Source organism: Anticarsia gemmatalis, chromosome 22 (assembly GCF_050436995.1).
Source record: "Anticarsia gemmatalis isolate Benzon Research Colony breed Stoneville strain chromosome 22, ilAntGemm2 primary, whole genome shotgun sequence".
NCBI lineage: Eukaryota > Metazoa > Arthropoda > Insecta > Lepidoptera > Erebidae > Anticarsia > Anticarsia gemmatalis.
Window position 1 is genome coordinate 1,997,895 of NC_134766.1, and position 16,554 is coordinate 2,014,448.

General features: G+C 36.7%; 3 protein-coding genes across 3 annotated transcripts; 1 reads left to right on the top strand and 2 right to left on the bottom strand.

Annotated features, from left to right (window-relative positions):
* Nucleotides 1-167: 167 nt before the first annotated feature.
* On the top strand, nt 168-2,282 carry LOC142982765 (uncharacterized). Its single transcript, XM_076129448.1, has 2 exons — nt 168-315; nt 1,360-2,282. The coding sequence occupies exons 1-2, from the start codon at nt 168-170 to the stop codon at nt 2,199-2,201; spliced, it is 990 nt and encodes a 329-aa protein (XP_075985563.1). The 3' UTR covers nt 2,202-2,282.
* Nucleotides 321-8,823, bottom strand: Art4 (arginine methyltransferase 4). Its single transcript, XM_076129444.1, has 2 exons — nt 2,197-8,823; nt 321-1,324 (listed from the first exon to the last, which is right to left on the bottom strand). The coding sequence occupies exon 1, from the start codon at nt 8,679-8,681 to the stop codon at nt 7,083-7,085; it is 1,599 nt and encodes a 532-aa protein (XP_075985559.1). The 5' UTR covers nt 8,682-8,823; the 3' UTR covers nt 321-1,324; nt 2,197-7,082.
* A 911-nt stretch (nt 8,824-9,734) lies between these two features.
* On the bottom strand, nt 9,735-16,263 carry LOC142982760 (trafficking protein particle complex subunit 12). The gene is made up of 11 exons (XM_076129443.1): nt 16,058-16,263; nt 15,705-15,961; nt 15,066-15,146; nt 14,910-14,990; nt 14,327-14,507; nt 13,088-13,245; nt 12,530-12,673; nt 12,117-12,260; nt 11,474-11,640; nt 11,019-11,142; nt 9,735-10,699 (listed from the first exon to the last, which is right to left on the bottom strand). Exons 1-11 carry the CDS (start codon nt 16,185-16,187, stop codon nt 10,451-10,453), a joined length of 1,716 nt encoding a protein of 571 aa, XP_075985558.1. The 5' UTR covers nt 16,188-16,263; the 3' UTR covers nt 9,735-10,450.
* Between the last annotated feature and the right edge of the window lie 291 nt (nt 16,264-16,554).

Here is a 16,554-nt window from a genome sequence, read left to right on the forward strand (position 1 = left end):
CGGAGACCGTGACCGCTACTTAACTCTAGGCAATGTATAAAGCATCAGTTCGCGAGCGCGACAGAGACAGGAGACAGAGGCGCGCGACAGGAGACAGCGAGACGGTCGCTGCTCCGGTGCAGTAGTGTCTCGGTCGCGCTCGTGAAAGTACGTGTTTATGTTTAAAAATGAGTTTTTCTGACGAAGACTGTGAGACTCTGATTGAACTTATCAGGCAGCACCCTCCGCTATACAATGCACAACTAGACTCCTACAGAGACGAAAATTTGAAGGACAATATTTGGAAAAGCATAGCTGAAAGCATAAATAAAACAGGTGAGTTCTTCTTATTTTATTTATTTTGCATAAAATTAACATATTAAGAAAGAAAAGGTTAAGAAGAAAAGGAATGGAATCAGTTCAAACAAGCCGTGTGACATGTTGTTCTTGCCAGTCTACTGCTCCTTGCTGTGACGTCAAGTAATTGGTTAATTTTACTCTAATATCGAGTCCGTTGCTGTTCGAAAACCCTCCTGTTCCACGTAATGTAACAAAATTTGAAGGCAAATTTTCTTCCTCTCGATTCCATTGATGTACGGGCATTTGAGCAGATTCCAAAAATCCATCTCTTAATAGGTTATGCAAGCAACAGGCAACTAAGATCATGTCTGTGCATGTTTCTGGCGCTATTCCGATAGGAGTGTAAAATATTCTAAACACCTGAGACAGCAAACCGAACGCGTTTTCCGATACTCGTCTCGCACGACAAAGGCGGTAGTTAAATATTTCTTTGCTTAAATCGTTTTTTGCAACTCTTCTAGCGTAAGGTTTCATCATAAAAGTATCAAGACTAAATGCTTCATCTCCAACTAAAAAATGGGGTAATATTATGTTCGAATTCGGTAGATTTTTTGGTTTCGGAAAATTAAATTCATTTTTCATTATTTGTTTTCCCATTGCAGACTTTTGGAATATTCCACTATCTCCTTCTTTGCCATAAGAGCCAACGTCTACTGCAATGAACTTGTAATTATAGTCTACAATAGCCAGAAGAACAATTGAGTAATACTCCTTATAATTAAAATACAACGACCCACTATTTTCAGGGGCTCTTATTCTTACGTGCTTCCCATCAATAGCACCTGTGCAATTGGGGAATTGCCATTTGTCCCAAAATCCTTCAGATATAAGCCTAAAATCACTTTCTTTTGGAATAGGCATAAAAATTGGCACCAAAACAGTCTTTAAATGTTTTAACACCTCTTTGACTATTTGTGAAATATAAGAAGGTGATATACGATATTCGAATGATAGCGAAGCATATGTTTCTCCAGTCGCCATGAATCTGGGAATAAAAAAAAATATTATTATTTATTACAGATTCGGAATGCCGTAAAAAATGGAAACTGATCAGGGACTCCTACAACAGATATAAGCGCAAACAAAAACAATCGACGGGATCTGCAGCACCAGCTAAAAATTCAAAGTGGCAGTTTTATGAACGCTTAAGATTTTTAGAAAACACACCATCAGAACGGCAAAGCTGCACCAGTGTAGAACAAGAACAGCAAAGCTCCGCCAGTGTAGAAGAAGAAGTTACTAATACCTCCCCAGGAGTAGAACATGAAGATACTCCTCACGAAGCCGCAGACACGTCAGTACATAACACTCCTTCAAAGGAGTTACCAGGCACTTCTAAATCTACACAAGAGAGATCTAATATACCACTAAATAACAGTTATGAAAAATCAACCTCCAAAAATACAAAGAGAAAGAGACAAAAAGAAGATGAATTCATAAAATTTATGAAGGACAGACAGGAAAACCGAAATAGACAGCTGGAGTCATTAAAATCTCAAGAACCAGTTGATGATATATCGACATTTACAAAACATATTGAAATGATGCTAAGAAAATTGAGTGCACGTTCAAGAGCCATGGCAAAAACGGAAATATTTAATATTGTCTCGAAGTATGAGATCGGAGATATCGAAGGTCAAACTGAACGCCCCTATACTGATTCATCATACCAGTTATCATATAATTCAAATTCATCATACAATTCATATTCTCCGATAAGTGCAGCATCAGAACACCAAACACAGACTGGATTGATTGATTTAACATCTCGCCAATCACTAAATATTTCGAGTGAACCATTTCTAAACAATTACGGTGAAATCGACCAGAATAATTTAGATGAATTGGCAAACTTACCTTAAAGTTAGTGATAATTTTTCTTTTACTGATATTCTTCCCTTTTCTTGCATTGTTTTTTTCAGTAAATTTAATACGTAATCAAACTGTGTTTTATTCAGCCGAAAATACTTCCTGAATATATTGTCATCAAACATCAGGTGCTTCTTTACTAATAGCGAAAATGATCCTTCTTCACCTCTAGTGGAATATAAATCCTTAATAGGTAATCGTCTTTCAGTTTTGTATTTGTAATAATAATATAAGAGCAAATCATCGTCTTCTTCTTCCTCCAATAGCAGCTTCATTACTTGGTTTTCCATCACGACACAAAACACCAGTGACTTCATCGACAGACTCTCTTGAACTGAGCGGTCGCTCTGTGACACTTGTCGCGATCTTCGGTCTCAGTCTCAACCTACAGTACATGCCGAAGAGACCGAGACACTTGTCGTGGTCTCTGGTCTCAGTCTCCTGTCTCGGTCGCCTGTCTCTGTCGCGGCGCGAACCGCCACCTTTACATTAATTATTGCTAAAGTTCCACATTTAACTCCAAACTGGCCAAACAACCAATCGAAAAGTATCGCTCGTGTTTTCTCCAACTACATGATACTCAAGCCACTTTTACAGACATTAATTTTAAATCTATCTAGCACAATGAAAGCTAATATCCAATTTTAAAGATTACACTGGCCTCAACACTGTCTTCTAGGCCATGGCCCGGCCGTAGATCAAAGAGGCGAAGGTTATGCTCTTGAACGCCGTAACGATACAAAATTCACGTAATCCTCCTAATCTGCACCCACTTTGATACACTCCGAAGGCGCATAAAAGAAAATCAATCAAGTTACAACTAATCCTAGAATTTCTGAGGCCACGATCTGTAATATGGTTTAATATGCACCTTAAAACTATAGAATCTCAATAATCACTATTTCCCTGAGATTCTATATTAATTATTTAAACAGCTTATATTACAATTTTCCTTGTGCGCCCTCGAAGTGGAGTTAGGAACAATATCCAAAACATAATTTGCTATGTTGTCAAAAAAAAAGAAAACTAAATTGTTCTATACTTGTCATACAGGCTACTGTTACATACAAAATCAGATTTTCAGGTATAAAATTAAAACAATTTTCGAGTAAGTTTTGAAAGACTGATCACTGCAATAAAAACTTATAATTCACTAGAAGTTAGTTCTCTTGTATGTGCAATTATAATCTAGAAAATCATCACTTTTACTTAAATACCTAGTTTACTGGGAAGTACTGATTAGTGTAGTAAGTTGTATTTTAAAAATATGCTATCTATTTGAGATCCCTTTTTGCAATTTTCATGCACAATCTGATTAGTCTTTCAAATATTACATTATATTCGAGCAGTATTTTAACTCGTTCGAATGAATAAAGTTTGTTGCGACATCAAAAATTAGATATTAATTTTAAATTACTGGAAGTACTTGATGCACCATTATAGGTATCAAAACATATTGAATACAAAAATAACTTTTATTACTCTGTAAGCCTTTTCTCTCGTCAGTCGAAGAGTTAAAACACTGCTAACTTACACCGCATGCATAAATTGACAAATTTTACTTGAGACTAAAACCGGACTATTTTGAAAAAATGTAGTTCAAAATAGTCGAATTTCATCTTGTATCCTCATATACAAACGATCATACACAACCGTAATGCGAATCGAAAGAAAAACGAACGAAATCGATACAAACTGTTGTTTTATTTACATTATTTGTATGCCTAGGTGATGCTAAAAATGAAAATTTAATTGCGGGGAAAGAAATCTCTTTATCTTCGTAGGTGAATCATAGAGCCGTCCTTGCACGCAGCGGATGCACCGACAAATCAATGCAACTCACGATAATTTTTATGACCTACATCAAAATAGTTCAAGGCGCATAATAGACTGACCGAAACGAATCGATTCTTTGAATTTAGTGTCATCAATAATTTATTACGAAAACTTATATCATCGAATAGTGATCACACGCGAACGTCACATACATAAATTGCAATTACAGCAAAAGTAGAAGCAATCGTCATTCAAGATAAATTGAACTAAATTAAATTGAACTATTTATATCCCTCAGTGAGTAATGATTTCGTCAACATCTGACTTATTATCGGTCAATCTTGCAATTATTTAATCAATTATTTTCTAAGAAGCAAGGTTTCCTATTAGTTGTAGTATTGGCGTAGATCCAAGTGAATCGTTCTCGAGTTCTCGACCTTAGGACCTGAGCAGAGGCCATTTCGTATATCAAGTTACCACTTAGTCTAAGCTATTTATACTTAGTTATTACCTTCTGTTACTTAGATAATGATAGCTTTAAGAAATCCATACTGGTATTATAAACGCGAAACTTTCTAGAACAGTAATTCTAAATGAAATTTGGTAAGGTGATAGGAATCCCGGGAGACGATGAGTTTCTCAAAAATATCTACGGGGTAACTGCGGTTAAACTAACTAGCAGTTAAAATTAACTGCAGGAAAAATGGCAAACTGAAAGATCATGATACAAAAAATGGAAAATTTTACTCGATTCCGTATAGATATGGTACAATTGGGACCTAATCAGGCACCCCCTACGTCGAAAACAGCAATGACCGAAGCAAAGGTCGTGAGAGTCGCGCGATTTGTGACGTGCATCGCACGATGTTTTATCTTAGATCATTCCAACAGATATTTTTAAGTATACTACAAAGTAATACTTTTTAGGAAGATTACAGCCTTTCTCTTCATGCTCTGGAGAAAATTGCATAAAGGTTTTAAACTCTGCGGATTTCTAATGAGGTTTTCTATCCGGAATCTAGCTGTAAATTACACCTTTATCGATTTCAAATGCCCCTATACATTACTGGTTGCTAAATAATTCGTTTGATAGGCGGTCGAAGTAACTAGTCGTCCCCAATATCTAAATTTGTAGCGTCATTCAAATTTATATTTCCATCAATTAAATTTTCATTTCTAGTGAATGGATCTAACATTGGTGTTACTCTAATTAGTGGCCTAACACCTAATTAGCCAAGGGAATATAGACTCTATGATATTCAACACAAAAGTGAATTTCGTTAAAAATGGCAAGTGTGACTGGCTATAACACCAACGACGCGGGACGGGGTGATACGCGCTATATTTTTATAGCAGTTTTTTTACATATACTACTAATTTGCCGCCATAATTGAGGCACAACACGTTTTTTTTTATAATCACTGGGTTTTTCATCAACAATAGAAAAATTAAGTCATTTTTCAAAAGTAATTTTCGTAAATAAAAAAGAGGGTAGTTATAGATACAAGCACCTGATAGTGTCACCCCGTCCACCATGCTTACAATAATGTCACCAGAATATCTAATATGAAGTAATTTTATCAACATTTTCAATACAAGTGGAATGAATATATCGTAAACATGTTTGTGACTTGCTAATTGTGTCACCTACCAATTTAGGAACAATATTGACATTGGTGTGTTTGAATACTTTTTATACATTTTTGGAGATGTTATGACATATTCTTACTGTGTTTTAACTTTAAAACGAGCTTTAGTTCCCAGTTAAAAGATGTTCTAACTTAATTCACTTATAAATGTCAACTACACACAATTTTTGTATACAAACACAAGTGAAAACTTCATAATTTCAGTCAAAACACAGTCAGTTTACAATCTAATACACAACTTCCTTCAAATGTTCTTTGTCTTAAACAAAATTTACCAGTAGCACAATTACTTGATAACAATTCAACTAGTCTGACATTACATACATGTTTAAATAACATCATTCCACTCACATTCAAAGTTATGGCAACTTAATATGATCTCCATGATACAAAATTGTCATGTAATTATCTTCTAACCAGCTAACGTCTTTGCGAGCAATTCCACGGCTTAACAAACACTACACAAAGCAAATGTATACTTTAAATTGGACACCTATAAATATATAAGTTCCTATATTAATTTTAATAGTTAAGATTGATTTTGCTCACAATAAACTAGCACTTTCTGAGATACAATTGTCTGCCAAATCATGAGGTAGTCTTGTTGTCTCAACTATTTATTTTTGTGCAGAGGATCAAGCACCAATGTCACTACAAAAGTTGCAAATCGTTGCCCACATATCTATGTTAAGATTCACATACAAAATTCATAGTTCATAAGTTTATCATTAAAGGTATAAGAAATAAGAACACGTAAAATACTGATTATTTGCTCAATATCAATGTTCCAGGAAATAAACTTGATCACTTTACCCTATATTTACAAAAAGGATTTTTTACACAATCTATGGCTAACGTGCAGTGTATAAAAATATTTGACGGAAGTAAATTTTCATAATCGCGATCTCTAGTGTTGACTGGCAGACATAAGGTATCATGGACTGGTTCAACTGGCTAACTAACTAATCATTGAGCCTGACTCCGATAATGATAAATGAGTATTGACAATGATAAGCATTATCATTAAAATTCAGCACTTATTGCTTACCCTAAGTGTACTTGGACTATATTAATAGTACAGTGTAGCCGCTGAGCTGCCGAGCTCGAGACCATCGCCTCCGGCCAGTCTCACCATTTCGCATTCCCATCTATAGAATATTTACATCGAATTTCACGTTTCCACCCAACTATGTGTGTTCAAATAACACTAATAAGCGTCGGTACCGCCAAACTAAACAATTCACCGAGAAGGCGTCAATTATTGCCTCTGATTACCACTTTTTACTTAATTTACAAGGCCAGTAGTCTCTAGTTACATGATTGTGTCACTGTGATGTATTATAATAAATAAGTCCGCTTATACACTATAAAGTCTGAACGGAAGATAGTTCACAACCGATAACGGCGGTTCCTTAAAGCCCTAAGGCGCGCTCGGCGCGACTTTGCGGATTATATGTCCCCATTTTGACTTATCCCGATCCTCTTGATGAACTCCTCCTGCAGCATCACTGTCTTGATCATGTTGGGGTGCGCGCCGTACGCAATCGTCTGCTCAGGGGTCGAGCAGTACTGCTGGGTCGCGTCAGTCAACATCACGCCTTGACCATTGCTCAGGGAAGCAGTGGATTCAATAGAGTTCCAGTATGTTTCACTGGGTGAGGTGCTGTTCACGCCCGGGGGTGGCGCCGCCGGCGCGCCCGTATATCTGAAGTATGGGTTCTTAAGATCCAAAGTGTTGGAAGATGAAATGTTTGTGCCTTCTAGATTAATTTCCATGGTAACATCATAACTCTGGCGTTTGTTTGCTAATAGAAGCACACGTCCAGTGAGTGCCTGTCCTTGTTTAGCAAAGATTGGAGTTTCTAAAAGGCAGCGCACTTGGTACCAGTGTGTGAGAGGCTCGGTGGGGGCAGTCGATAGCCATATATGCTGTGTGGCACCCGCAAACAGAACATCAAACCAAAATGCCAAGCCATGGCATGTACCCGACTGTGTAAGTTCAAATCTAAATGGTATTTCAATTCTGTGTAAGTCTGTTTCATGTGCATTTAGGAAGTCTACAACATGTCTTTCTGATCTCGACATGCAAATGCGAATGTCAAAAGTATCTACAATAGGCTGTCTAAAGTATTCCTTCATAGCGGCAGTGCGGAGTGCACTCAAGTCAACACCATGGAAGCATGTTTGATACCAGAAGTTAGCCTTGTTATATTGTTCCATGAACAAAGCATCGTCAGTGAACGGAGCTATGTGCAAGTCTCCTCTCGTGGGATACATGTTACCGTTAGGTTTCAACCACTTTTTCGCATGGAGATACGTTTCTAACATACGTTCATTGTACAACATATAGCCCATAGGTTCAGAGATTATCACATCTACAGTCTCAGGTAGTTCAATTTCCTCTATCTTCCCAGCGACGACCGTGATTCGGTCGTGTAGGCCGTTCGCTCTCACCAACGCCTGCGCGTGGTGCGCCATATTACTAGCTTCTACCGCGTAAACTTTACGAGCACCTGCCTGGGCAGCAAAAAACGACAGGATACCTGAGCCCGCCCCGACGTCGAGCACCACTTTGTTCTTGAAGTCGTTGATGTTAGACAGTATAGCGCGCTGATACGTACTGGTTCTCACGTAATCCTGCATCATGTTCTGCTGTTGACTCAGGTACCCGTAGAATTGGAAGTATTGCATCGCCGACGAGTCCTCCGTACGCACGGTGAACACAGACGACGACCTGCCCGCCTTGATCTTGGTGACGAGCAGGTGGAAGCTCTGACAGTCGGCGTCTGACGCGAACTTGAAGAACAACGTTTCATTGTCAATCGTGAAGATGTACGACTGGCCGGCGACGCGAGAACACTCGCTCTGGCTGTGGACGGGAAACTCGAGCACTTCCTGCGCCAGCACCGGGTCTGAACGTATCACTTTTACACTCAACCCCTGCGGGTCGTAATCCACGTTTACGTTTGTAGGGAAATTGAAGCGCGGCGTGAGCGCGCCCTCGCCGCTCACAGTCGACACCGTCACCGCGCGAAACGTGTTCGCCATTTTATCGATGTGAACGCGGACTCGCGGCTTCTGTTAATATTGTCCACGCGCGTAACGGCAAACAAAGAAAAATGTCGTTGAGAAGTTCAGGAGGCCGGCGTAAAATCGATCATTCACAAACTTCCTCCCTCTTTTGTCTATGGTTGGCAGCGTGCTGTTTTATTTTGACTTTTTTACGCGAATTTTGGTATGGCACTGATATGACATAATATACAGCCAATCAATTTATAATTTTTATTTAACTTTTTTGTGGCCTGATCTTGAATTTTTCTACTTGTTTTAAAAAAATCCGGAATAGTGAGTTAATTAATTAAGATGAAGTTTATAGCACTAAATGCTTGGTTTCAGTTTGTGTCGCTTAGGTTTGTCAGCGTCACTGGTGGCTGTGTTCTTTTATATTTTTGCAAATCATCAAGTAATAATATGGATAACATAAAAATTTCCTTAATTTTTTCATTTAAAATAAGGGGTACTTAAAAAGCTTTTAGTTTGTAGATATGTCTTTAATTCATTTTTAAGCTCGAATGCTAGGTTCAACGAGATAGGTACATAATAATATTTTTTTAAATAAAATGTGGTTTTTAGCTAAACAATTAACACATGATAAATACCTTCCTAAGAACATAACAGTGCATTCAAGTGAGATAGCTTGTCATTAAATTTTGTTTTTATTTTCATGAAACTTTTAACATTTGATTAAAAAATACAAAAAAGTTTTCATGCTAATAAGCTGTTTCTTTAACTGCATAGGCTGTTTATTTCCTATTTGTTTTACCTAGAAGATAATTAAGATTACCTGTAGCGAGGAATAAATTATTCAATTTTAATACTGGCAACCCACAAGGTCAATCCCCTGCTTGATGGTCACATTACAAATTTTGGGAATGAAAATGGGGAAATAGGGACCCTGGTTGTAGTTGATTTATTTCTATGTTTTACAGTAGACTTTATTAGGTGTCACTCATATTGAACAATTCAAAAGATAAGCTATGTTTATTATACTATTGACTATGTCTGGACCATTTAAATCTCAAAAAAAAAACACAACACAAATCAACTTTAAATAATTTATTTTTACGTAACGTAATTATGATATTTTACAAAATAATCACAGATAATTCAAACAATGGAATATAACATTATAAATAAATACACGATTTTGCTTGCTATTCAAGTAAATATATTTATAATCAGATTATAGCATCTCTTTCAGTATTTTAGTAGGGGTAGGCAGAGAGCAAATAACGCCAGCAGCTACGATCGTTGCTAACTTTTTTTGCTTTAATCACATTTATACATCTCATAATACGTATAGCAGTAGGTAAGTGGCCGCAAGGAAGGTAAAAAAAACAAAAGACATAGGATAGTGCAGGTGAAGGATCTGTTACTACGATGGCGACCATACTGAAATTCATTTTCTTTCTTTTTTTATTCTTCGGGTTAACTGCAACGGCTTGTTGTAATTTTACACACAATGTTATGTAGACACACAAAGTTATTTGGCGCGTACAATGCTACACACCCGGTTATATATCTTGGCTAGGCACTACCGACGACTAAACTGACTTCCGGGAGATTATAAAAATCGCGGGAAAAATAATATCCTATGTGTTAATCGGCTGATCTACATTATAAACTGTCAATGTGGCAAATTTCATCAAAATCTGTTAAGCAATTTTGGCGTGATTGAGTACCAAACACACATCCTCACAGACAATCCTGTTTATAACATTAGTAAAATCATAACCTAAAAATCATTTTTAACATATCTAACTCAATTTCAAGCATTCTAGCACATTAGGTATAGTATCACTTTTATATTTACAAAGCATTCTAAGTAGATTTAGTTTCTTTTCATTCGTTTTAGAGGATTCCAGTTCGTATAGCGTACATAGGTTTATAAGTAGAGACTCGTTGAGACCTCGCTCCGGGTCTGAGTTGATGGCTTTTTGGAGGACCGCGATAGCTTCCTTTAGACGACCCATGTAGAGCAGACAGACTGATAGATTGTTGGCCACCTAGAAGAGAAAATAAGATGTTTTACAAATTATTTCAGCATCTCATAAATAATATTATTATACTGTAATGCAATGGATTTTGGGTAAGGATACCGTGATTATGGGCTGACTCAGTCCTGCATGCAATACGGTCAAAATTTTGGGTAAAAAAAATAAGGTATCACCACCCATAATTTTCAAAAGCGTTTAAGAGCCGTTGCTTTATAATAATATGTGAACAAGTCGCGAAAGTTTAAAATCATAAGCAGCCTATTCAAGGAAAATATCGTAACGCAATCAAATTATCTTATTTTAAACAAATAGTTATGTAAAATCTCACCATAATATTAGTAGGTTCCTGATCAGCTGCTCTCGCGAAATTATTGTAGGCGTCTTGATACTTGCCGTGCGCGATGTCGATCAAACCCAGGTCTACGTACTCACGCACGTCGGGAGTGGGACAACTGTGGGGAAAATGTTCAGTTATTTAAAATATTATATTATTTTTTTCAAGAAAATTAAAGATATTTTAATTTGCTAAGAGAAACATTCTTTCATTTCGAAAAATAAAAATATTATTATTTGCATTAGGAATTGTCACCCATCATTTTTTCTCACTCTGTATACTAGCTACGTACGTGCCGCGTAACTTTGTGGAAGGATACTTTTGTTGTTACGATTGCCTCACCCATATTTTGTACTTATCACCCTTTGCGAAAATATTGTTGCTATAGGTGTACGACAAACACATAATAATATAGCAAAAACAGCACTTTATACAGTTTCTATACTCACATATGATGCCTAGCCTCTCGTGCCAGCTCGAGGCAGGCAGTAGCAGCTCGCACGTGTCCCGCCAGCAGCCACACGCGACACAGCGCGCTCGCACTCGCACGCTTCAGTGTGGGGGACGCCGCGGAGTCTTGTAGCGTGTGTAGGATACGGGCGGCTTGTCTGTAGTCCTACAATAAAGTTATTAAACACATTACTGCCTCTATAGTCTTTAAAAAAACGAAAGTGCATTAATTCTATCAGACACCACCTTAATCTGCAAAAGATGAATGACGATGATGAGTGCGGTCAGCAGTGTATGCGTCTGCTGCGTTAAGGTCTTAGGTTCGAATCCCGAGACAGGCCCTAAAAGATTTGGTGAGTTTTTCTATCAAAAAGTTCTCAGTGATTGTCCGAAGATAGATAATTGAGAAGTTAGAGTGCATGTAAAGTCGTTGGTTTTGCACCTGACTTATCGATTATGCATTCCACTGAGCTATGGGAGTAATGAAATCGAGAATGTACATTGTACATATATATTGTGCACACACTTAGACACTATAAAGAAACTCCTGCATAGCCAGATGGTTTCTTTAAAAATGGCTGTCTAATATCAGCTAATGAGATATTTTTATTACAAATTATATGGACAGTATCATAAACTTACCTTCATAGCAATAGCGCAGTTGACGATAGAATGCAGTACTCTCGTCTCTCTGCCTGTCCACAATCTGACGGACTCTGCTTTATCTTGTTCTGTTATATTACAAGAACCATCTTCTGACTTGCCTTCTTGAAGGTTTGATAACATCTGTCATAAGAAAAGAACAACAATGATTAAAACATATAACGACATTTTTTACTGCAGGGGCTTGCTATACAAGAAAGGAAATAAAGAAATATATTATTTTTAAGCAACTTATATTTGTTTCGTATAGGAACTGAACCGAAGATCCAATATAGGTACAGTGTTAGCATGTTTACTTTACCTACTGTACCACAATTCCCATTTTTCTACCTAGTTCAGTACTTTTTTTTCTTAGCACCTATTATATTATTTGAATTAATATATTTTCGTACCGTTTTAATAACATCGAGCATCGCGTACAGTCTGTCAATCGCTTCTTCTGGCTTGCCAACTTGCTGTGGTAGTTCAGCGACTAATAGTCGCAATGAGAATGGAACTAGGCTGCCTGTACGACCCTCATAACTTTCTGGATAAAACTGCAACACAAAAAATATAATATACTATTACATGCGACTGGAAGCAGACTCCAACATAGTTGGAAGTAAGGCTAGGCTGATGATGGCTATAATTTACAAGAATTAGTAGAAAGGCTAATAAAATTGTCTGTTTGTAACTTTTTCATAACTTAACGATCGTAATGATTAAAATGACGCTTAACAAGATAGTATTAGGTAGGTATACCAACAGAACCTAACTATGTATTTAAACACCATATTTAAGCCAATTTCATCAATACAATAAATTAAAGCTCTGTCTATTTGTAAAACCAGCATGAAAATCTGTTTCACGATATTCTATTTATTGCAAAAAGACAACGCGGCAAGCAACTGTATATAATAAAATGTACTAAAAGTTAGTACAACAGATATAGATAAATACACAATTCTTACCTCATAAAACATATCAGGTTTATTAAAGTCCCCGAAAGGCTCAGCCTCCTTCAGCAGTGGATCGTGTAGTTTGATACGAGACATAACGGCGAAGCGTGTCAGCCATAGTTGGAGGGAACGCGGCGTGTGTTTGGTAGGACGATGCATGCGACCTACACCTAGGAAATAATAAGAAATAATATATGTAAACGTATAAACTTTTATGGCAGGGTTCATCTCTTACACTATTATGGGCCGTTTCATCACTTTCGAATAAGTATTGAGTTTATGAGGTGGAATATTGACTGTTTTTTTCATTAATTTGCTGTCACTTTATCGGTAGATTAGGTTATGCGAAACATAATCATAGCACATGAGATCATATTGTCCTATTTGGCATTAATCTCTTTGAATGAGGGGCCTTAAGAGTGCCAAGTTGTTGAAGTGTAGATTGGGGATCCTATATCCCCGTAAATCTTAAAGCGTGTTCAAAGTTGACAAGATGTTAATTAAGAATAATTTCTGCACTTCCACACAATGCGCACTGGTTTCATAACTAACTAATTACCTAAGTATCTGTCTAGGTTGTACACTTAACATAATACACAATTTTGCCCAATAAGGCTTTATATAACGTTTCTTAAGGCCGCAACCGTCGACAAGTCGCAGCCTCTTTCAAGATAAATAAATATATTAATGTAACCACATCATTGTAACCATACTGCCAACTAAATGTATTAGATTTTATACTAAACTTGTGAACACTTTGATAGCTTGAATTACAATCGATCAGAGGCATCTGTTGGTGTGCAGAGTAGTTTATACTATTTAAAGATAAATTGAGGGTAGTCTGATATTTTTGTTATTCGTCAGATTGAAATGTCAGGGATGTCAATAATTTGTTGTTGTCAATTTGTTGAATGAGGGTAGAAAATAATGAATTCATAGTGATAAAAATAAATCGTATTTTGTTATAATTAGATTCGTTATGAAAATAAAACTGTCAAGTTAGAAGTTGCGAAACTAATAAACAACCAACAAAATATAGTTTTTTTAAGTAATAACAAGAATAAGGCATACTATATTTACGGAAATCATTGACACAAGATAACCTTATTGAAGGAATAATTTGACATTACAACCAGTTCTCCACACAAAATTTGTCCATCATCAATTTAATTTCTAAAATAATGATTTGCTTTCATAAATTCAAAATAACAAAATACATACCGCATTATAAAACTCTAGTCACACACATACCTTGTCCAGCAGCACTTAGCAGCACAGCAGTCAAGTTAATAGCAGCTCTTAAGTAGCCAGTTCTCAACAACTCTCTCAATCCCGCCTCGTCTCGGCTCACGTGTTCCGCTCGCACCACTCCCCGGCTACCAGCTGAACTGACGCCTAGGTATTTGACTGCTACCTCTTGGAGAGCATCAGCCTGGATAGGAATATAAATTGATTAACGAGATGTGCATGGACACAGTGAGTCATAAAATCATACCTTTCGTCGTATGAGTAATAAAAGACCAAAGAATATCACTTGCTACAATCCCTGCATATTTCTTGTTTCATTAACATACATTTTGTCACAAACAAGTGAGAATTGGCATAAGTTTCATTACATTTTTATTTAAATAATAGTTTTGTCCAGATTATGATAGGTTTACCTAAGCAAATTATACACTAGAACCTTCCCTCAAAACCACTCTATCTATTGGTGAAAACCATATTAAATCGTATTCAGTAGAGTTTCGAACTATGATCACAAACACTTTTGATTTGGTTGAAATTATCCCATTTCAATTGGTCATTAGTCAGAAATGCTAATAATGCTACTCACCAATTCTTCTTCAAGAACAAGACCAGGCATAGTCAGCACTTCTCTCTCAGGGAAGAATGATCCTTTTGGTGATGATTGAGCCTGCAGATGAAAAGACCATTGTCATTGACGGAGATCATGCTTACTTGTATTGTACATGCTATGACAACTACTTACCTTCATAAGTGTCTTCTTAGCTTCATCATTGGGTAACCAAGCATCTCTTCTTCTATCTGCCTCTTTGTCTACAGGTTGGTTCTAGAAAAGACAAACAATATTAATAAGGTGTCTCAATTTATAATCTTTATGAAAACTAGCTGAGAACAGTACCTCGATTCTCTACCACTATCCACTACCGACAACCGGTTAGCTATCGAAATTTTAACATTTAGAATGTACTGCCAAAATGTTTCCTACAACACCCGCCAGAGGCGCTGATCCGATATTCATACAAAATTTCTCGATGACAGTTCGGTTGTCGGTAGTCGATAGTAGTAGCGAAATGAGCTACAGATTCTAGTAGAAGGTTTATTCTAATAATATTAGGCTCAACTATTAGAATACATCTTAGTTACCTGCTGGGGGAAATAATATTATAAGACGTAAGTGGTTAGATTAGCAGTGCTATCTGCATCTACTGTGACATTAGTATTTTTGTTGTTAAGAAACAAAAGAAAGTATAATAATATGTAGGATTAATAGTTTCTTAGTCTACACTTAAGGCACTGGTGCACATGGTATACAGCAACCTGTAATAACTGTTCAATTGGCAGCAAATATAGAAATAAAATGATTTAAATCTAAAACTGATCTCACCTTAATACTAAGTCCATCCATAGCTTCAGTGAGTATAGCGGGATGGGTTATCCCACTTTTAGATGGAACTATTTGAGGTTCAGGCCCAATAGTGTCAAAGAACGTCGAAGGGTCAGGCAGACTAGTCGCAGGGACCGAAGCAGACCCACTCACAGTCGGCAGGACGTTCGTAAACGACAACTCATCAGTCATCTTATGTTGTGTAAATGAAGCACTCATATTTTGTGGAAAAAGATTCGCTGCTGTTGTTTGAGGCCCTATATAATATGAAATAACTCTTAAACCGTTCATTTTTAAAATAAAATAATTATATTTAATAGAAAAACACAAAGAAAATGTAACAAATACGATACCTTCGTTGTCTCCCAGATAGATGCTCTGTATCATATCAGACGGCGACGTTCCTATCTCGTCGAAAAACTGGGAGGCGGGAGGGACTTCCTTATCGCCGAAATATTGACTCAGAGATGGTTTATTATCCATCTTCCTGTGTTTTATTTACTTTTATCGCTAATACGCTCGATAAGGAATGACAGATGACGTTAAGTTGACAGCTCAGAAAAGTGTTGTCTTTACAAATACACAACAAAAAACCACAAAACTAAAAATGATATTTATTTAGCATTCGTAAATACATGAAGAGTAACAAAACAGTTTCTTGTAATTACAGCGAATTAAATTGTTAACAAACACAACTGCTGTATTCATATTTATCTACGAACGCATTCCTATATTACAGTTGCCATTAAACATTTTATTCGGTTTGAGGGTAATACGTTTACGCATTTTACACATTTCAGCTTTAAAACAATTATATTAATTTTAATATACTTAAAAGCGTTTCACTAAT